The sequence below is a fragment of the Sphaerodactylus townsendi genome, linkage group LG01, assembly GCF_021028975.2.
Source record: "Sphaerodactylus townsendi isolate TG3544 linkage group LG01, MPM_Stown_v2.3, whole genome shotgun sequence".
In the NCBI taxonomy this organism is placed as follows: Eukaryota; Metazoa; Chordata; class Lepidosauria; order Squamata; family Sphaerodactylidae; genus Sphaerodactylus; species Sphaerodactylus townsendi.
The window spans coordinates 128070396-128092720 of NC_059425.1; the positions used below are offsets into that span (position 1 = coordinate 128070396).

Genomic DNA, 22325 nt, shown 5'->3' on the forward strand with positions numbered 1-22325 from the left:
GGAGAGGCGGCTCAAAGCGAGAACCCTGTATCTTGAAGTAAGTTTGATTAAACAAAGCTGAATTTACTTTTGAGTAGACGTGCTGAGGGCATCAGGGCTAAGTAGACGGACCTCCTTTAGGTGGGAGTGGAAGAGATAAAGCTGTGCTGGTTCGAAACGAATCTGGACCATAAATGCCGAAACCACAGGGACCCAGCTCAGCCTTCTGCCATTCATTCCAGCGTCTTGGCGCAGAGGGGATTTTTCGACTGCTTGCGGCAGGAGTCACACTTAAGGAAGGAGAACACTGTCCGTTGTGCGCAACGATATCCTAAGGACATAAGCAATTAACGCCACTGACATGAATGTAGCAGGTCTCCAAGTCAACAGAACTACGAGGGGTCCTTTTTACATGTCTGGGGCAATCTAAAGACTGAACTAAAGCAATTCTGCTCCTGGCTACCCCACTCACCATTCACCACTATCACCCCCAGAAAACCAATCTTTCTGGCCGTTGGTTCTGGAGGGTTTTCCCGGCTGTGTGTCCGTGGTCTGGTGGATTTTGCTCCTAACGTTTCACCTGCATCTGTGGCTGGCATCTTTCTAGCCGTGTTCGGGTAGTTTCAAAGTTGCCACACACCCATGGGGGAGGGGGGGTTCTTTGAGCAGACCTTCTTGAAATCAGTGGGACTTGTCTAGTTGGAGGAGACAGGTGGGATTGTCTAGTTCTAGTTTGTCTAGTTCAACGGGTCTTGACTAGCTCCAGTAGACAGGTGGCAGTCAAAATCCCTGGGACTCGGGAAGGTTGGAGGGGCAAGGATTGCCTTTTGACAGGCACGCTGCACATTTAGGCTCTTGAAACCCGGTTAATTCAATTTAGCCAGCACTCTAAGGTTCAGTGGGATTTGGGCCGAATAATTCCACTAAGAAACCTGTCCAAAAGTCCTTAAGTGAACCAGCCAGGCAGCAGTTTGTCAGTACCTTTATTAAAAAAAAAAAATCTCGACAAACTGTAACCAAGATCAAAATACTGTATCCACTGTACATCGTTCGTTATAAAACAAGCATACACCACATATGTAGCCTACGAAACAAAAAATGATTTTAAAAAATTATATAGAGCGTGCTTTTATGATTCATGCTTGAATACTTATTTTACATGTGTTCCTCGAATAATACTGTGCTATAAATAAATTTGGAATAGGGTTTCTGTGGCGGCACCCAGCCCTTCCCTTCCACGCGGCTGCAGGAGCTTGTTCTGCGCGCTGCTCACTGGCAAGGAAACCCCACTGACTTCAGCGACGTTTCCACCCCTGTCAGTAGGGACAAGGAAGGGTTGCAGTTGCAGCCTGATTTAGAAGTCGGTTGCATTTACTCTGATTACTTCCACCCTTGCCCCACTGCCACGTAAAGGGGCCCATTAAACTCAGTGGGAACTACTTCCGAGTAAAACCGCAGAGATGGAAATGCGTTTAGGATCGAGGATGATTTGTGGTTCAGGAGGCTTTTGATGTTTAGACCTGATTAAGTCCTGAAGTGTAGTGAAAACGCGGAGATGCCACTTGCAATCTCCGATTGGCTGCAAAAGTGAGTCTCATCTTTCTTAACTAGAGCTTGGAGGGGGGACGGCTCAAGAAGCCAAATACTTTCTATCCACCCCCAACCTACCCGCAAGGCACAGTTGCCACCGTCGAAAGGTGCAAAGATAGAAAAGGGATTGGCTGCTGAAATGCTCCAGCCCGCGATGCTCCCCTGGTTGGGCGCGCTGGAAACGGAAGCGCAGCGCTCTGCCCCGTGAAACCCCCAGCAGCACGTGTGAACCCACCATATTTTCGCCCCAACTCGTTGGCTTGGAATGACATCGACTGGCTTCGCTCCTAGCTCAGACTCATTGCATGTTGGGCTGCGACGCCAACCGCCAGTTAACTCCATCCCTTTAAATTAATGGAGGGGGGACAACTGTCGGGCTATCCTCGGAAGTGAACGTCACTTGTTTTATGGGGGCAGGCTGGCAACCAAGCGGCGTTTTCACTGCAGCCTACATGAAACGTTCAGGGTCTCCCATCACTGGCCCGTGAGCATCCTGACAAAAGAAGCCCCACTGAAATTTACTGTCGAGTCATGTGACAAGAAGGGTTTCTGCTTGAACTCCACCAGAGAGGGACTCGCCTCCTTTTATTTTCTGGCTAGAACCCAGGTGGGATCGGAGGCTTGTGAATCTGACAGGTGCGTTGGACCGCCTAAGCGCAGCCGTCCCAAGAAATCCTAAGAATAGGGTGCTGCGGGTTTTCCGGTCTGTGTGGTCCTGGTCTGGTAGTTTTTGCTCCCATCCTTTTGCCCGCGTCTATGGTTCAGAGGCATGCGAGTTGTGTTTCTCTCCATGACACAGTGTGGAGAGACTGTGTGGCGAGGTATACATTTGTATACCTCACTGGGGATAAAGCACATTTGAAGTTGCAGCTGCTGTGCCACGGAGAGAAAAGCTTCTTACTGTGTCCTGCCTCTGAAGATGCCAACCCAAGAGGCGGGCGATCCGTCAGGAGCAAAAACCACCAGACCAGGGGGCCACACAGCCCAGAAAACCCACAATAGCCAGTTGGTTCCGGCCTCATAAGCCTTGGACCATACAAATCCTGAGAATCTTTATGGAGAAGTAGCCCTACTGTGTGCGAGATTGTAAGCCGCTTTGAGACGTCTTTTGGAAGAGGGAAGAGAGGGGTAGGAAACCCAACTCTTGTCCTTCTTCCAAGGAGGCTTCCCCCAGCCAGGTCCGTGCGGGTCCCTGGCCTAGCCAAGCGGAGCTACGCCTCCCTCTGCCCATTGATCCCAATGAAGTTGGACGGGCGATCCTCTGCTTCGGCGTCCGGCTCTGAGCGTCGACGGGAAGCCGGGCTTGGACGCAGCCACCTCCACCCCCACCACCCCCCTGCGTTCCTCCAAGCTTTAGCTCCAAAGAGACCAGACCCGGCAGCGTGGAAAGGCGCCGCTCCTGCGGAGGGAGTCCCGAAGGCAGAGGCGGCAGCGGCGGCGGCACCGGATGGGCGGCCCTCATTGCTGCTCCTTGGCCCCGCCGCCGCCGCTGCTGCTACTGCTACTACTGGTGCCGCCGCCCGTGTCCTGGTCGCTCTGCTCGTCGGTGAAGCAGACGTCCACGTCGCTCTCGTTGTCCGTCTTTGGCTCCAGAGGCGCCAGGGCGGCAGGGGCGCCCCCCTGGCCCGCCTCCTTTCCCCCGCCGGCGGCGCCCTTGGGCAGGCTCTGGCCGGGGTGGCGGGACTTGACGTGGCGCTCCAGGTCGCGGCGTCGGACCAGCACCTTGCCGCAGAACTCGCAGCGGTAGGGAGTATTGCCCTCGGCGTGCAGGCGGATGTGCTTGTTGAGGTTGCTGGGGTCGCCGAAGGGCCGCAGGCAGACCTTGCACTTGAGCGGCTTGTAGCCGGTGTGAGTCCGCATGTGGATCTTCAGGCCGTACTTGCGCGAGTAGAGCTTGCCGCAGTACAGGCACAGGTGGCCGCTCTTGGGCTTGCCGTGCGCCGGGCCGGCGGGCGGGGGCGGCGCCAAGCCCTCCAGCCGCCCGCGGCTCTTCTCGGCCGCCAGCTCGGACAGCTGCTGCGTGTGCATGGCGATCTCGCGGTCGATGCCCGCCAGCGAGCCCAGCTCGGCCGCGTTTAGCCCGGCGGCGGCAGCGGCGGCGGCGGCGGCAGCGGCGGCTGCTGCGGCGCCGTTCAGGTAGGAGACGGATTCCGGGTACTTGAGCAGGTTGCCGAAGTGGAGCTTGAGCGGGTAGTAGGGGGCGCTGTAGAGCAGCTCGCCGTTGTAGAGCGTGAAGGGCAGGAAGGGCGGCAGGGGGCACTCGGCCGAGCCCGAGTAGGGCGGCAGGGCGGCGAAGCGCTCCAGGGCCAGGCCGGCCCCCCCGCTGGGCAGGGGCGGGTAGCGGCCGGCGGAGGGCGAGAGGCTGGCGTGCAGGCCCCGCTCGACGTGCTTAAAGGCCGACGTCTCCTCGAAGTGCGAGAGCAGCGGGAAGCCCCTCACGCCTCCAGAGTAGTGGGGCGTTGGGTCCGCCTGGCCTCCGCATTTGGGGGGCGGGGGCGGCGGGTGGTGATGATGGTGGTGATGGTGATGGTGGGGCGGCGGCGGCGGCGGCGGCGGCGGCTGGGGATGCGCGTGGGGCTGGGGGCTGCAGGCGGCGCCCAGCGGGGCTTGGCTGGCCGAGCGGCCGGGCTTGAGACCCCCTAGGAGCTTGCTGAAGCAGCTGCCCTTGCCCTCCTCTCGGAAGGCCGCCTCCGCCAGGCCGCCCTTGGCCAAGCCGGCGGGTTTGAAGGCCGACTTGGCCCCGGGGTAGAAGGCCGAGCTGCTGCCCAGCAACCCCAAGCCCGGGCTGCGGCCCGCCGGGAGGCTCATGTCCAGGGCGCGCTCCAGCTCCTCTTTGGCCGCCTTGCGCCCTCCTCCGCCCGCCCGGGCCAGGGGCGGCGAGCTGGGGGATTCCCGCTTGATGCTGTCCCGGGCCCCGCCGGGGCAAGGGGGCCGGAAGGTCGCCGGGGTCGCGGCTGGCTTGGGAGAGGCGCTGAACAGCTCGGCCGGCCGGCCGTGCTCGGGCCCCAGGAAGCAGCGGCCGTGGTTGAGCACGCAGTGGAAGTGGACGTGGCCCTTGAGGCTGTTGGGGTACTTGAAGGTCCGCCAGCAGTACCAGCAGATGTAGCGCTCCTCACCTGCAAAAGACACGCAAAGCAACAGGCCGTTATGAAGACTTACTAGCCGGGCAAGACCTCAGCGGGTCTAAAGATCTGGTGCTGAAGCGGTGCTTTGAAATCTAGCCAAAGCTGAGACCACGGGACTGGATTCACCGCGGCTTCCTGAAAGGTGTAAAAGATTGTGCTTTTATTGTGCAACATTTTCACGAGATGTGGAGGATAACGCCATCTCTTAATTCTGCTGATTCGCAGCTGCTAATATGAATAATACCTAAGTCACCCTTAGGCAGCCAGCGAGACCTAGTTAGTTGGGATAGTTTTCTGGATAAGAACATAAGAACATAAGAACAAGCCAGCTGGATCAGACCAGAGTCCATCTAGTCCAGCTCTCTGCTACTCGCAGTGGCCCACCAGGTGCCTTTGGGAGCTCAAGCATGGGTAGGGATGTGGAAAGCAATGGCTCCTTTCGGGCGGCTGTTGCTCCCGAGCACCTGGACTGTTAAGGCATTTGCAATCTCAGATCAAAGAGGATCAAGATTGGTAACCATAAATTGACTTCTCCTCCATAAATCTGTCCAAGCCCCTTTTAAAGCTATCCAGGTTAGTGGCCATCACCACCTCCTGTGGCAGCATATTCCAAACACCAATCACACGTTGCGTGAAGAAGTGTTTCCTTTATTATGTTCCTCTAATTCTTCCACCAACATTTTCAATTAATCCCCCCTGGTTCTAGTATTGTGAGAAAGAGAGAAAAATTTCTCTCTGTCAACATTTTCTACCCCATGCATAATTTTATAGACTTCAATCATATCCCCCCTCAGACGTCTCCTCTCCAAATTAAAGAGTCCCAAACGCTGCAGCCTTTCCTCATAAGGAAGGTGCTCCAGTCCCTCAATCATCCTCGTTGCCCTTCTCTGCACTTTTTCTATCTCTTCAATATCCTTTTTTTTGAGATGTGGGTGACCAGAACTGAACACAGTAAGTACTCCAAGTGTGGTCGCGACCAACGGCTACTTTTATAGCATAGGGCATGACAATCTTTTGCAGTTTTATTATCAATTCCTTTCCTGATTATCCCCAGCATAGAGCTTGCCTTTTTTCACAGCTGCCATATACATTGAGTTGACATTCCCATGGAACTATCAATTAAGACGCCCAAATCCCTTTCCTGGTCTGTGACTGGGATAGCACTGACCCCTGTAGCGTGTATGTGAAGTTTGGATTTTTTGCCCCTATGTGCATCACTTTGCATTTTGCTACATTGAACTGCATTTGCCATTTCTTAGCCCACTCACCTAATTCTATCAAGGTCCGCTTGAGCTCCTCACAACTCCCTTTGTGGTTTCCTCACTACACTACATAATTTGGTATCATCTGCAAACTTGGCCACCACGCTACCCACCTCCCTACTTCCAGGTCATTTATGAATAGGTTAAAGAGCACTGGTCCCAATACGGATCCTTGGGGACAATCTCACTTCCTACATCTCCATTGTGAGAATTTCCCCATTTACACCCACACTCTTGCTTCCTGTTTTCAACCAGTTTTTAATCCATAGAGGACTTCCCCTCTTATTCCTTCATTGCTGAAAGCTTTCTCAATAGTCTCTGGTGAGGAACTTTGTCAAAAGCCTTTGGAAATCCAAGTAGACAATGTCCACTGGTTCCCTCTCATCCACATGCCTGTTTACATCCTCAAAGAACTCTTAGGTAAGTTTGTGAAGACAGGAAATTTCTGGCTCTCTGCAAAAAAGCTTTTCATGCTGACTCCTTCTCAGCAGGTTTTGCTTTTGTACATGTTTTATAATTTTATCTTTTAATGACAGATCTTCTACTAATTTACCAGGAACAGATGTCAAACTGACTCGCCTTGTAATTCCTCGGGTCCCCCCCTAGATCCTTTCTTAAAGATTGGTGTGACATTGGCCATCTTCCAGTCTTCAGGGATGGAGCCTGATTTCCAAGGATAAGTTGCATATTAAAGTGAGAACATCAAGCTAACTCTCATGCTTGGAAGCTCTCCTTTTTTTAAGAACTCTTTGGGTGAATGCAATTCTTAGCCAGGGATTGCAGTGACTTTAGTTTATCAATCGGCTGCCAGAACTTCTTCCTTGTCTTCACCACTATCTTCAAGTTAAGCTCCCTCGGATTCGCCTCCCTAAGAAGCTTCGGGTTCAGGTGCAGGAATTTTCCTCACCTCCTCTTGGGTGAAAGCACAGATGCAAAGAATTCATTCAGCTTTTCCTGCAATCTTCCTGTCATCTTTAGCACACCCTTGTTCCTTTGTCATCTAACGGGCCTTACCGGGCTTCCCTTGCTGGCTTCCCTGCTTTGATATACTCTTGAAGAACTGTTTGTTGCTGGCCTTTGATGTTCACAGCCATGCGTTCCTCATAATCCTTTTTTTTGCCTCCCCTTACAGCTAACTTGCTTCTTTGCCACCATTTGTGTTCTCCTCTGGTATTCTTTATCAGTTGCTTGACTTCCATTTTCTAAAAAGACATCTTTTTTTTCCCTAATAATTTCCTCAACGCCCCTTGTTAACCATGGTGGCTTTGGATCATGCGCAGTTTTCCTAACCTGTGGAACACATTCCAGCTGAGCTTTTAAGACTGTGCTTTTAAATAACCCTCCAAGACTTTGGACATTTTTGACTTCTCTTCTTGATTTTCCCTTTCAGCTTCCTTGCGCATCTCATCCCTCCCATATCTTTGAGAAATTTCCCCTTTCTGGAGGCTTAATGTAACTTTCACATTAGTAGCTAAGTCCCTTGTTTGTTCGCATGCAGAGATACTGAATTCCTGACAGCATTGTGGTCGCTGCTGTTCCCTATCGGCTCAACAACACTGACTTCCTCTCAAGCACCAGTGTGTCCTGGGTCCCAGCTTATAGAATTAGATCTTAGGATGCACATCTCCCCTGGTTGGTTCTGCACAACCATTCTGCTCTTAAGCCACAGTCATTTAGCATGAATCCAGGAATGTCTCCTCCTTACTATGACCTGAACATGCATTTTCCAGTTTATATAGATAGTTAAAATCGCCCACTACCAATGACATTTTTTTTGCTTTTGTTGGCTCCTCTAATTTTTTTTTCCATCTCTGTGAATCCTCTTGTAGCTTTTGGCTTCAGGGGGATCTATATAATATATTCCTAATGTTTAAACTATGTTTCACCCCTGGTATTAGATATCCACAGTGCTTCTCTGTAGAGGAATCAGCTCCCCCTGCATTGTCTATTTTATGTGACACTATGCTCTCTTTTGATGTAGAGGGCCACCCCACCCCCACACGCCTGTCCTATCCTTCCTGTAGAGCCTGTAACCTGGGATAACAGCATCCCACTGGTTCTCCCTCATTCCACCATGCTCCTGTGATGCCCACTATATCAATGTCCTCCCTTCAAAAACTCTAGGTACTCCAGCTCCCATTTTAGGTCGAATGCTTCTTTACTCATTAGCATAGAGACACTTGTATACTCTTGCCCCTGTCCCTAACCTGGGATTTATGTGTTTTGGCTCCCTCAGCTTTTGTAGACACTATCACCTCTATCATACATTGCTATGTTCCTCACTTGTATGTGGTTGATTTAAAACCTCCTTCTCTGTCTGCATCCCCATGGACTCTGTATTCCGAACCGAAGTCACCTCAGCTCCTGTCGGCTTTCCCCCAGGAATCAGTTTAAGTAAAGCAATTTTGATTAAGGTGAGGTGTTCTTCCAAAGCTGAGAAGGACCGGAACTTTCAGCTCCCCTTCCCCTTCCCTCACATGCACAATTCAATCCGAACTATCATAAACCACAATCAGAATGGACATTTCTATAGGACCCATCAGATAGCCAAACCAGCACAGTAACCCCTTGTAATTTCTCCATGATGTGTTGCATAGTAATTGATGCAAGCAAGCAAGCCTTTATTGGCATAGAAATGTGTTGCATAGAAGACGAGGGGGACCCCAGAATCCAGACCTGTTGTAGCCACTGCCTGAAATCACCTCCCCTCTTGGGTCAAGTAACCACCACTGTGAAAGTCTGCCTTGGAGGTTTGTTATGAGGACAGCATGATCAGGGTATCTGATTTGAAGCCCAGCCTAGGTGAACGATCTGCATAAACGCAATGCAGTCTATCTGAGGGGCTGCCCTCCCCTGATTCCCTGGGCCCTGCCCGTAGCAGGCCTGGCGGCCAACTCCATGCTTTTGCATCCCATTAGCCTCTTGAAGCAGCTGAGGCACAGATCGCTTTGTCTGAACGATCCCCCAATACAGGAAGCGAAGCCAAGAAATAATACTAAGAATGAAGGGTGGGCCTCCCCCTGAATCTGTGGCTTGAATCAGAGCCCGATGCAGTCCTGCAGAGTCCTAGGGACGTGTCTGATGATTACAAGGAAGTCACTCCTGCAGTTTACTTTCCAGTGACACAACACCCAGGCCGAGTTGACCATCCTCAGAACTTTATGTCCCTGTCCCAGAAGCTCCTCCCCTCCCCTCCCCTCCTCATTTGGCAAATCGGAGCCAGCCTGAACATAGGACGGAAATTACTTTTGAAATGCGTCTTGTAAGAAAATCACAAGAAAGGGTTTTGAAATGCTGTGCACCAGTTTGATCAAACAATGAGAGCCTCTTCCTAGATTTCCAGCAGTAAAGCAGTAAAGTTCTATGTATTATCGAAGGCTTTTACGGCCGGATTCAACTGGTTGTTGTGGGTTTTCCTGGCTTGTGTGACCAGATGCAGGCGAAACGCTAGGAACGAGATCTACCAGACCACGACCACACAGGCCGGAAAGCCCACAACTAATAAAGTTCTCTCCGCACTTGCTGCTGAGAAGAAGTCCCTGGCCAGTTTCGCAAAAGTCTCTGCCGTGGGTGTGTTGAGGGTGACGTCCTGACTGACAACCTGTCAAAATCAAAGTAAGTGGCACTTTCAGGCAGTTCAGCGGCAGAGAAATGAGTAGCGCCAATACTGTTTTCAAATCACTGCGAAGAGTTTGACCGGGAGTTGGTTTCCAGTCGAAGAAGCCACGCTTTTGTTTTCACAAGAATTCTCGAGGTCACTTAAAGCGGATCTTCGCGTTTCAGCCTTTGTTATTACTACTGCTGCTCTTCACAGATGGGGTTAGGGCAGGGGTCCCCAAACTACGGCCCAGGGGCCAAATGTGGCCCCCTGAAGGCATTTATCCTGCCCGCCAGGCATGGCTGCGATGGCTCCATTCATGTGCAGTGGGGGCTCGAGGGAGAGGAGGAACCGGGGCCCCAACGGCTGTTGATTCTGCAAATTACATGATGGCACCTCGCAAATTCCATGAATTTTTTTCTGACCCAGAGTTGGAAACCTTTACATGTGGCAACTCCTGCTCCGTCTTCCCTCTCCGCTACCCATGTGTTGCCTCTCAGGCTTTCTGTTCCGCTTCTCACTTCCCATTGGCATCGTTGTGGCTGGCGAATCGCTCGCTAGCTGCTAGAGGGAAGAACCCAGGAAGATACCTGATCCTGGGTTAGATGGAATGCCTCATTGGGAAAGTTCTGCTTTTTTTTTTACAGGGGAAGGTATTCCACAGCCTCCCCAACAATATATTTGGCAGCTCCACCCTGTGTACTTGACATACTTTGGTCACTGTTCTAAAAATAGACCATGACAGAAAGGCTGAAAAGTGAAATCAAACATTTTACAATCATTTGTGCATAGGAATTCGTTCATAGTTTTTTTTTAGTCCGGCCCTCCAACAGTCTGAGGAACAGTGAACTGGCCCCCTGTTTAAAAAGTTTGGGGACCCCTGGGTTAGGGTGTCAACCAACGGATCCCCCACCCCCTTTTAAGGCCGTTTCCTGCACGACTTCTTACTCGAAACATTAAAAGTGCGGCTATAGAGGCCACCTATAACTATGCACAGACCAGCTGCCGAGTTGTGCTACAATCCTATGCGCAGGGACTCCTTTTCTGAATTCAGTCGTTTTGATGGATTTGGACTGGAGTATCTCTGCAAAGGACTGAACTGTCAGGTTGCTCCCGCCGACACAACAACCAGTTCTGGGACCACTGAGCCAATCTACAGCGACGTTGGTTTGACTCTTGGAGGCGCCGCTGTGGGCTGGGGCTCTGGAAAACTTTCGTGGCAACACATTTGCTAGTCAAAATATTATTTGTTGTGTCGTAGAAAGATTAGGTCGGAATAATTGTTTTCATAATTAGAAGGTGGCTTTTGTGCATTCCGGATGGAGCCCTCACTTGTGGCAATGTAAAACGGGTTTAAAGAAGCATGCACCTGTATTGATATTCGGAGTAATAAGGAAGCAAGGTAAAGCAGAGCGAGAGAGGGGCATCTCCCACTACACCTATACCTGGGCGAACAAGCAATGTGGTTGGGAATGAAGAACCGAAGCAGCAGTGTGGGGCCTACTGAAATAGCAAGGACACGGATATGCATACGTAGCCTTTTGACGGTCTAAGCTGCTCCTGAAAGCGGAGTAGGCACCGAAGCCCTAAACCAGAGCCGGCCTGTCTCCGGACTTCAGGAGAAGGCAAACGCGAGCAGCTGTCGCCCTGAACTCCCGTGTCCGGCGTCCCATCTGTTGACGTTTGCAGAATAGGTAGCGTCTGTCAGAGTAAAGCCGCCTCGACTGAACAAAGGCCAATCGAAGGCTCATGAGTCCCTCATTACCAGCCCAGACAATATCCTATATGTAGAGGGCCATAAGTAATGGGTCCATTCAAAAGCCCTCATCCTTAAACGTTTAACATTCCCTAAGGCGGAACAAACCGAAATGGCCTCCCGGTGGCTTCAAGCGCCCGCCCTGCGCCCTCTCCCTTCTCTCTCGTCTTTAGTTAGACCTTTAACGAGAAGAAAACACTCGTCGGGACCTTATGGGGACTGCATTAGAGCATTAACCAGCGCTGGGCAATTAAGGCATTTCGCAGCAGGGGTCTCCAAACACGCTGCGTTGTAAAAGAGCGGCTGCAAATGGCCGAGAGGCGCTACCTAGGGAGGGTCACTAAAATTAAAAACCAAGTGAGGAAAAAAAAAAAGCCCAATCAAATTGGAAGTGGAAAGTTCTCTTTGCTTCATTTGGGAGGCCACCGGCGGAGAAAGGAGACTGTTCTACAGTCTCAAAAATCTGCAATACTAGGAGGCTGGGGATGTCAAAAGATAGACTCCAAGCCACTTAATACAGACTCCACATGGCATTTCCCTATATATAAATATCCAGATGATGCGTAGCAATCTCCAGATATCCCACTTTTATGGTCATATCGTGCTAGGCTGGTGGGAGGACCGAGTTGGCTTGTATCAGTCCCGATGGCCGCGTTCTAGACCTCTTTCGACCTCGTTCAATCAACGTGCCTGCTGTTGGAGGCTTGGTTTTGAAAGCGACCGAAGGCTTTGGGCTTGGTTGTGAAAGAAGCTGCCAGAAATGCGGTTCAGACGTGAGTCAAAACGAGGCAGGCCTGCAGGAAAGAGAGCCGGGGAAGATGGGAAGAGAGACTGGCTGTCTGGCTCCTTCTGCTGGAACTGGGAAGTCAAACGTTCTTTTTGGGAAAAGGCGGAGGGCAGAAATCAACCAGTGTGAGCCCGTTCATTCATTCCGCAGAAAAATAAGCCATTCAGCCTGTAGTCTGCTCCCCCTCCCTTCCTTTGGAGCACTTTAGTGCGCTGTGCATAATGAAAGCCTACATCCCAAGGGTCTCTCTCTCTCTCTCTCTCTCTCTCTCTCTCTCTCTCTCTGGTTCGCACTGTTAAGTAGCGCAGGGTTTCTTTCTTGTAGTCCTGACCGGCTTCCCTTGAAGTAAGTGGCCTTTAGCGGGATCACTCTCGCGGCCTTTGGGGGGGGGGGAGGTGCGGGGGATGGGTTGTCGCAGGATTGTGAAAAGAAGCAGCGAGGAGAGTGCGGGCTTCAGCCTTGTGCGATTGTTCATTTGCCAGGTAAAACGGCTGCTGGGAGTGAAAACTGCACGGGCTACACAAGGCCAGCTGCAATAGTTATAAATGAACTCTTAGACCCCTTCTGCACATGCAAAATAATGCACTTTCAATCCACCTTGCAGCTGTGCAGAATAGCAAGATCCACTCGCAAACAATTGTGAAAGAGGATTGAAAGTGCATTATTCTGGATGTGCGGAAGGGGCCAAAGGAACCAGTTCGTTTATAACGACTGCAATTCGTTATAAATATGATGTGAGAATCCACATGAGTTGAGAAGTTCTTTCCCAGTAGCGATCTTGTCAAAGGCTGTGCTTTCCAGTTGCCCCAGTTGGTTCCAGTTGCCCCAGTTGGCAACCAGTTACCATCCTGAAATCCGAGCTGCGGACTTCTCTCCCCACCCTTCCCCTATCCTCTCTATTTTCTCACCTACTTTCTGTTCGAGAGGCCGGTTTGCCTAAACCTTCTGGGCCCAGTTGTCTTAAACCAACGAATGAACAAGCGTTTTATCCAATCCAATCCAAAAACCTTTATTAGGCATAAATCAAGTGATTTATTAGCGCCTTAACTGCAACCTTTTCCCAGTCCGATTTAAGGCGATTCTTATCCCAGGGGCTACTTTTTCTTGGGAAATTCACATAGGATGGGGCGCAAGTGGGGTGAGCTGGTTCGAGCTCTAGATTAGGCCTCGAGACCCCAGGTTCCCTGCCACTCTCCCTGAAGAAGGCGCTACATGTCAGCTTCAAGGGGACTTCATTGTTTCAGGAGGGGCTTCTGTGACCAGAAGCAGCTGCGATAAAAACGCCCAGAGCAAATGTAGCCTTGGGAAAAAGTTCACCTGGCTGGTGTCTGCCTGCCAAACAGCTGTTACGGACACAGGAGCCTCCTCTGCGAAAAGAAGCTGGCAGCTCCAGTCCCAATTCGCACCAAGTCCTGCTGAAGTCTTTGGGACTTGCACATATTTAATCTGTAACTGAAGTATTGGATTGGCAGGCATAGAAATCCTTCACTTTAACATTTGCAGTGATTTAGCTAGCTTCCCACTGCTCTCGTTGAAACACATTATGAACGGGTATGACCTTGTAGTTTTAATTAATAGAAACTGAAAACCACGCGGAGATGAAATGCTGAAAAATAATTGATTTGGATCATAGGCCCAGCAGTGCCTGTGACCTGTCTAATGCTCCTCGGTCATCTAAAGAATTGTAACATCCTTGCTGAAATGTAAGCACTAAAATGGGGGGGGGGGGAGAGAACCAGAAGGGAAAAATTGTGCTTCTGAGCCCCTAAGGAAACATTAAAATATGGAAATCTATGGAAATACTGAACTCCTGAAACCAGGAAGTACATGAGTTTGTGTTTGGCAGCCCTATTCTATTGGGAAGTGACGCTGATTTCAATGGGTTAGGGCTACCTTGGCATTTGGTGTTCTATAATACTAGATGCTAGGCAGGGGGAAGAAAATGTCTTTCTCCCAGCACCTCCAGCACCCGAGAACCGCCCCTCCTCATCCTAGTCAGCCACCAAACTACTTTCTATAAGTACCAGCTAGGAAGACCTGTGATTAAATAGCTACAATGTTTCCTCCCCTCCCCCCCCCACACACACCTCTCTTCAGAGCCACTGCTTTCCTTGACAGCAAAAATAACAGGAAGGAAGGAAGGAAGGAAGGAAGGAAGGAAGGAAGGAAGGAAGGAAGGAAGGAAGGAAGGAAGGAAGGAAGGAAGGAAGGAAGGAAGGAAGGAAGGAAGGAAGGAAGGAAGGAAGGAAGGAAGGAAGATATTTCCCTACTATCCTTTAAATTACTTGCAGCCTCCACAAATCGGAGCACCAACACGTTTCAACCGGTCTTAGCCTAGCAGCTCAGGGTCTACACCTCCATCAGCCTCTGTCAGCATGGCCAATTGGCCATGCTGGTAGGGGCTGATGGGAATTGTAGTTCCTGAACATCTGGAGAGCCGCAGGTTCCCTACCCCTGCTCTAGAGAAAGTCTTTAGATTCAAAGGACATGCAAACGGGTGTGGGCTGCAGAAATTGACTGTCAGTCTGATTCCCAGCCCAGGCCCTACTATTGAGAAATCATCCAAAAGAAGACAGATCTAATGTGACAGATCTAATGCGTGTTATCTGGGCGGTTTCAGATAATGGTTGAGGTGGACAGCAGAAATGTTGTCTAATGGTGAACTGGCTGTTCCCTGTGAGAAGGAGGGAAGTCGCAGAAGGGGATGCTTTCTATATATCATGGGACAATATGGGGGGGGGGGCTAAGAAGAAAAATTGGACGTTGTAAATTATTGGGGGGAGGGTTAAAAACACTCTCGGAATGATTTGCTCCAGAGGAACAGGAATGTTGAGAGCTAATTGAATCCTAGAGGTGAAGATGTTGAGAGTTTGGATAGGAGTTCCAAATTACTCCTTTCCCCATCTTCCCCCGTGTGCTGATATACAAAATACAGACACGTTGCTGTAATACGTAATAACCCCACAGGAGATAAAGGTCTTAAAACTACTTCTAGATACAAGAAAAATAACTGTTGCTACAGAATGATAATAATTGCCGCTGGCAATACGGTTCCGTTCCCCAAATACAGCCGCCCAAAATAGGCCACGCAGGATTCTTCGCTGTGGCGTTTCCAACAACCTCCCACTGAGATCCTACCAGAGATGTGAAGTTCCGATTGACACTGATGCCCTGTCTATTAAAACGCCCAACACGAAAGCAACAACTCAACAGCGCCATCAGACGGGTTAACGGACTAGGTAGGACCCCAGCATCATTTCGACTTGTAACCTAGATCCTTCCTTCTCTATGAAGGAGCTGGTGCCATTTCATATGTAGTTTCTTCTGTTTCATTTCCAAATTCCTTGAACGTAAGGCTATCTGGCACAATCGCGGAGTTTCAGCCAAAAGCAGGGAAGTCCTGGAGCTCTATGACCCAGCAGGGTGCATCCTTGTCCGTACTTAGGCCCTGGTTTCCTCTCCTTCCCCGAGGAGTTCTCTGGTATTAGATGCACGTAGTAAGTCGCTTGCACTGTTCTTGTCATTTTCTTTCGATTCCTCGTTATCAGCGTGCTGTTGTGCTTGGACCTCCTTTCCTCCTCGATCGCTATTTTGATGGCGTGCCTGTCATTTTGTCATGATCAAGCCTTCAGTTGTAGATCCCTTTTCCAGTAAGAGACGGTCAGTGTGAGCTTTCCAGCCTGTAAGGATTTCACAACACTTCGGTCTTGCCGTGTAGTGAAAGTTATGGTCCAATGATACCCGTTCAAAAAAGGGTACAGTAGAAACTGTAACTTCAGTAGAAAACTGTCCCTTCGGCCTACTCAGCAAACGTCTGTAGCGTCTCAACTCACCTTAGCCTCTATTCCTGACCTATAAAACCAACAGCTTTGCAAGGTAACCATCCCAGAAGCTCATCTCAGTCCCTGATCCCGCAGCCGCCACTAATGCAAGTTAAACCTATACCGCTTATTCTATCATTTCAAAAAGACGGCGTTTGGTCAGCTTTTCAGCCATAGAAGGCACAAACGCCGGCAATCCAGAGTCCTTGCGAGCTCTTGAAACAAATCAGTGAGATCGCATGCATGCAGCAATCAAGACACGGGCATTAATGGCACTTCACAACTCTTGTGGGTCTAGGATTCAGAGGAATGCTATTCAGCTTTTACTGGAGCTCGTGGGAGGCTGTGGTAAGAAATATCACGCGCGCGCAAGATTGCAGGGACAAACAAGTTCAGGTCCATTACATCTGAGAAGCCCGATCCGCAGTCCATGTAAATCCAAATTGCTTATCGTCATCGTATTTAGCTAAACCAGCGTGGTTTGGTCCCACCCATGGTAACTAAAGCATCTTGGATCTGTTAGCCTAGTGCCATGCAAGTCAATGGGCTCGCCTAGGCAGGGCTCGAAATATGCTTCTCCGCAATTAGTCGTACCCTGATCTGGATAGCCCGATCTCAGCAGCGTTCAGGAGATCAACAGGGTCGGCCCTGGTGAATATTTGGATGTGAAATTCCAGGAAGCCCGCCCGGGGACCTCGATGCAGAGGCAGGACGTAGCAAACCGTCTCCGTTCATCTCTGGCCCTGCGCGGTTTCCCTTTAGTCCACTGTGACTACGGCAACCAAACAACAACAGCACAAAAGGAATCCGAGAACAACACTTCCGAGGACAAGTGTTTGGTTCTGACTGCCAGCCGGCCTGGCCCCTAACCCTGCAGCTCAATTATCATCAGCCACATTGTGGGTTCCAATGTTAAGAACTGAATGGGAATACTATACAGTACATTTTTTCCCTATCAAGGTACAAGTAAGTGCGGAGAAAAACTCTTCAAGATAGGGGAAAGAAGCAGTTAAGTCCCCCTTCCCCTAGCTGCAAGGTTAATTGCTGCCCCTCACAACGTACTCATTGAATGCCTAAACTTTCATAATTGCTACGAAACCGCAGGTGCAGTTACAGGCAGTGCCACCTTCAGCCAAGTTACACCTTTTTACGTCAACAGGCTTAGGTGGATGTAACTCGTTCGTGTCAACAGACCAGGGACCATCAGTAAGTGGAGTTCAGTGGAACAGTATAACTTGGGAGTGAATTAAAACGAAAGGTTCGGATCCAGAGAGAAACAGATAATAAAATGGGCAGAAAACCAGGTCCCTGCCATCCACCCCCTCAAAAGGGAAAGAAATCAGTGTCAAACATAAGTTATTTAGCCTTGCTTTTGTGGGGGTGAGGGGGGGGGCAGATTCGGGGATCTGGATCTCCCTGCACTTTGAAACCGGGAGAAAGATCCAGCGAACTCTCTTAATTCAGGAATCTCACAGAGTGCCTTCCCAGTGCTTGTTCGCTGTGCTGGGATCCTTTTCTTTAAACAGTGGTCACCAAATATTTTCCCCCCTGCTTTAAAGATTACACGTTGACACTTCCAACAATAACAAAATAGGAAATAATAAGAAAATCCAATGTTATGAACTTTGGGTGAAGGGCCTTAGTAACAAGAGATTCAAGAAGACAATGGGGTAGGGGGGGGGGGGCGGAGGGATTAATTTCACCGAGTTAACCGTGCTGGGGAGTCGGTAGTTGGGATGGCTAGGTACGTTGCACATGGTTATTATTACTACTTTTGATGACTGAAATGGATGTTCTTGCAGCAGCTAACAGTATGCTTCTGTTTCCCTGTGTCACGTTTTAAGCCCAGGAATCTCTACTCTCCGCTCCCTGTTCCTCTTCAGCGGAAGAACTTAAGGCGCTTCTGGCACCTCAGCGGAACTTGACTAAGGATCAGGTCTTCTTTCACCTCAACCATCACTCTGCCTGCCTTACTTGGGAGTAAGCACCTTCGACCTCACTGGAACTCTTTGGAAATCTGATTTCAATAAAACCTACAAACCAGTTGAACGTCCTCCTCGAAGCTGAAAGACTCGCTTCAGTAGGGTTTACTTGCGAGTAATTCAGAAGGATTAGCCTCCTAAACGCGTTATCATTTAAAAGTTTAAAAGAGGGTGCCACTCCATCCGGGGATTTCCTCCCCAGTCTTTACCATTACATACCATCTTTATTTTATTTTCACTGATTCCCAAGTTTACATCGCTTTTGCTGTGTTTCAATCCCAGACGACAAGCCCCAGATGCTGCAGTCCACGAAAACCAGGGGAAGGCTGTGGCATCCTCTGTTTCTATTAAACATCCCCTCTCACAATTTACCAAACTGACTTCCGAGCAAATGTCTCAGAGGCTGAGCATAGGCTGAGCTTAGGAAAAACCTTTTCCCGGCTGCAGTCGGAAGCCCAACTTCCCTGGCTCTGCATGGAGCGGACCGGCTCTCGGTTGGTTAAGGCTGAGAGCTGGCTGGGGCTTGGGGCGCCTGAGTCGCTGGCCAAGGTGCTGCGCCTACCTTTCTCGTCGTGGGTTGGAGTCGCCGTAGTGGGGATGTCGAACCACTGAGCCAAGGCGTTGGAGTACCACACCGTCAGCTCCTCCCCCGGCTGCAGATCCCGCAGCGTCCGGTAGTAGATCTAGGCGGAGGGAGAGACAAAGTCAGGAGGCCCGGCGAGTCCCGGGCTGAGCGAAGAGGGCGCGCCGCCCGAAGCTGGAGGCGAGACGGGTCAGAGGGGGCCATACCTGTCCTCCCGGCAGGTCCGCGATCGCCTCCAAGGTCTGCTCTTGCGCGTGCCGGGCGGCCCGGATTAACCCCATCCACTCCCCAGCAGAGCTCCCGGCTTCGTCCAGCAGTTCCCCTCTCACCATCCGGACCTAAAACACAGGACGGCACCGGCGGTCATTTTGAGTGAGCAACGGACTCAAACGCCGGCTCGTTTCGCTTCAACAGTCCCATGAACACAACCGCTTATATATATAAATAAAAGAAGTCTACTTCGATTCCTCTTTAGTCATATCGGCACCGCGAGAGGAAACGGATCGTGAAGCCATCTCAGAAAGAGTAAACGGGGTTAGGATCGCTGGGGGCGCAACGCGAAATGATCGCCTATACAGAAGTTGGAGAATAGGTTTGTTTTACAATGGGCAGAGTCTGCATATAAAGCGGGCGAGGGAGAAATTGGAATATGCATGTTCACTCGGAAGTCTGTGCTGCTGAGGTTAAGCGGCCTTCTTCCTAAGCAAACGCGCAGAGGTTCCTAGTTGTTTTTACCGGTTGGCAACAGGATCCTAACTACATTCATACTCTCTCTGTCTCTCTCCCCTCTCGCCCCCTCCCCCTGTTTATTTAATTTCAGCGTTTTTCCAGATAGTTACTTTTAGGACCATGGCTTTCTTCCAGCTTAATCGGTCTGAGCCCAAATAGATCATATGCTTTATACTTAGGTTTAATCGGATCCCAACCCCGTCTAAGGGGAAGGAACCATCGCTGGCTTCATTCCCCCCCCCCACACACACACACACACAATCAAATCACAACTCAGCCTAACTCTGCCTCTTTGTCACTGGATATAACCAAAGTGGCGTATGGAACTTCTTCTTTTTATATATTGAGGCAGTGGAATAACCGATAATCTGTTTCTGTTTACTCCAGAGAAAGTTTAACTAAATAAAATGCACCTTATTCCTAAGCAAGTGTGCGCAGAATTACAACCTGATACTCGCCTCTCTCTTTTTTCATTCAAAGGGCCGTTGAAACGTTTAACCCTCCAGCTCCATAAATCCCAAACTCCACAGGTCCGTTGAATTTTTATTTTTAAGTCCCAATGACTGAAAGGCAGCTACTTTAAACGTTTCTTTTCCCTTTGCCTAGGCTGCTCCTCTCCAGCATCATGAGGCTGCTCCTTTAAGCAACTTTTACAATAGTATCCACTTAAAATTAATCGTTTTAATCGAATCGAAGGGATTTCCTTTTCCTCTGAAGCCTCTGAAGTTTTCCCTCTCCGAACCCATGCAAGGGCCATAAATCATCCAATCCGCTTCCTGTCCGAAGGTGATGGGGAAAAGAAGAGGACGAGGAAAGGAGCCGGAGACTTCTGGTGAGCCCCCAATTCACCCCCGGCTTGGCCCTTCGCAGGCGGGGTGGGGGGGGAGGCGACTCCGCCGAACGACCAGGCAATAACAGGCCTGGTAACAAAGGCTGCCTAAAGGGAGTCACCAACGGAGGCAGATGAGAAATAAATCTCAATGGGCTGGCAGAGCGTTTAAAACCAATTAAAGGGCATTCAGCACCCGAGCGGAACGCCAGAGCTGCCTCTGGGCTCGGGAAGAAAGGAGGAAACGTTGCCGGGCGGCGCTGGACTCCGCCGCGAAGGCAGCAGCAGCCCCCGAGACCCAGATCTGTGTGTGGGAACTGCGCCTGTGGACGCGCTCCGTGTAGGAGCCAAGGGGTTATTGTGCCGATCCACGCTGGTCTGTTAAATCTTTCCTCTGATCTGAAATCCTGGGGGGGGGGGGGGGGGGGGGGAGAGACAGAGAAGAGATGCAAACCTCTCTAGGGGGAGTGCAAATCTTTCAGAGAGGGGATCATTGCAGAAACTGAGGATGACCAGGACCAAACCTCGCTGACCAGACGTGTTGAAGATGACCCTGTAAACCTGGCCGAATTCTTCCTCGGCCCACTCAGCTATTCTCTTGGCAGAGCTACAGATCCCCCTTGCCGTTCGTGGCCTTGCGACCCCCAGGTTTTCAGACTTCGGTGTTCAGTGATGGTGACAACTGAGAGAAGACTTGTAGGCTCTGGGCTGCTAAAGCTTACGGATGACACAGCCAGTCTGTTTGCTGCCCCAGAACTACATCTTTAGCAATCTTACTTGGATAGATGGTTGCCAGTTTTCCTGTCGCATGAGGGTTTGCGGTTTGAGCAGGAGAGGGGCGGGGAGACTATATCTAGGCGGCAAAGTTCACTTTCTGTTCGATTATGCTTCCTCCCAATTACTTTCCTTCCTTCCCCACCCACCCCCTCAACAAACAAACAAAAAAGACTACGAATGGATCGAGAAGAATGTAAAATCGGGCATGCCTATTACCGACATGTCAGGATGGAGGAGAGGAAGGTTCTGATTTAGTGGGCCATATTGCATTCAACAGTTTGGGTGGCAGTTCACCTAAGAGGAAGACTATTGATTGGAAACCCAGACTTTCATCCCGGATCTCAATTCCTAGTTGGGAGAAGAAGTAAGCAGCCAGTGACCTTTCGCTCTCCACCCCCCCTCCCCTTCCAGCCAATAGTCCTACATCTGCTCCCACAAATGAGTTCCCCAAAAGCAGCAGAAGAGTCGAAAGCAGCAGAAGAGTGGAAAGGAAACCCATCCTCGGGCCTCTCCTCTTCGCGAAATTGGTCGTCTCGTGTGGACGCGCTACCCCTAACCCCTCGATGCTTTTGGGCTACGGGTGGGGTGGGGGAACCAAAGAAGCTTTGTTCCCTGGCAAGGGCTCGGAGACTCTCCCCCACCCCCACCCCCTCGGCGCTGGGACGTGGTCCGTTTCCCCTCCACGCTTGTCTCCCCGATGCGGGAGCAATACCTTTTTCTTGGGTCCCGGCTCCCTGCGATCGGACAGGTACTTGCCCAGTTTGAAGGTGCCGGACAGCGGGCCCAGGCGCAAGCCAGCCGGGATGCAGCTTTCCGCGGAGACGCCGGCGGCCGGCGGAGGCCGGCTGGGCTGCATGATCGCTGCCTGTGGGTGAAGGCTGGGCGAGGCGGCGGGCGCTCCGGACTCACCCGAGGTTGGAGTGACAGAGCGGCAGAGGCGGCGGGCAGGGAGGGAGGGAGGGAGGGAGGCCTGCGCAGGCAGCAGCGGCGCTATCTCCGCCCGCAGAGTGACGCGGCCGGGGGTGCGCACCGCCTTTTCAATGGCAACACGCGGGCTCTCCCTTGGCACGCTGGTGCTCCGGGGCGCCCGGCTGGGGTGGTGGTGGCGGTGGTGAGAGCGTTTGGCTCTTGGAGCAGCTGCCTGAGCCCATCCGAGAGGGTCACATGGAGCTTTTCCCTAGCCCCCCCTCCCCCTCCCCCCCCCCCCAGCGCATAACCGAGGGCTTTTTTGAATGGGGCAGCCAACAATGGCCCAGGCGACCTTCCCATTCCTAAAAATCCAATTTGTCAAGGGCAAAGAAAAGGCCCCGGAGAATCAAAGGTCTGGAGGGACCATTAATCCTCAGCATGGGGGATTGTCCTCGAGACAGTTACGATATTTTAAGTGACAAATCCACTGTATAATTTCTCCATAAATTTTACTTACCTCGATTGTTCCCCGACAAACCAGTTTTGGAAACGAAGGGAGTGTTTTAAGTCTACTTGGCTGAGCCTTTTGTACGCCAGG

At 50.9% G+C, this 22325-nt stretch overlaps 1 protein-coding gene across 1 annotated transcript; it reads right to left on the reverse strand.

The window, feature by feature from the left end:
* Positions 1-945: 945 nt before the first annotated feature.
* Positions 946-21793, reverse strand: PRDM13 (PR/SET domain 13). The gene is made up of 4 exons (XM_048493948.1): positions 21531-21793; positions 18690-18821; positions 18463-18583; positions 946-4685 (listed from the first exon to the last, which is right to left on the reverse strand). The coding sequence occupies exons 1-4, from the start codon at positions 21672-21674 to the stop codon at positions 3028-3030; spliced, it is 2055 nt and encodes a 684-aa protein (XP_048349905.1). The 5' UTR covers positions 21675-21793; the 3' UTR covers positions 946-3027.
* Positions 21794-22325: the final 532 nt, after the last annotated feature.

Coding starts and splice junctions, on each gene's coding strand:
- PRDM13 (XM_048493948.1), bottom strand. CDS start 21,674: ATGCAGCCCAGCCGGCCTCCGCCGGCCGCCGGCGTCTCCGCGGAAAGC. Junction 18,822..21,530: donor AGCCGGGACCCAAGAAAAAG/GTATTGCTCCCG, acceptor CCTGTGTTTTAG/GTCCGGATGGTGAGAGGGGA. Junction 4,686..18,462: donor TCCAACCCACGACGAGAAAG/GTAGGCGCAGCA, acceptor TGTCTTTTGCAG/GTGAGGAGCGCTACATCTGC.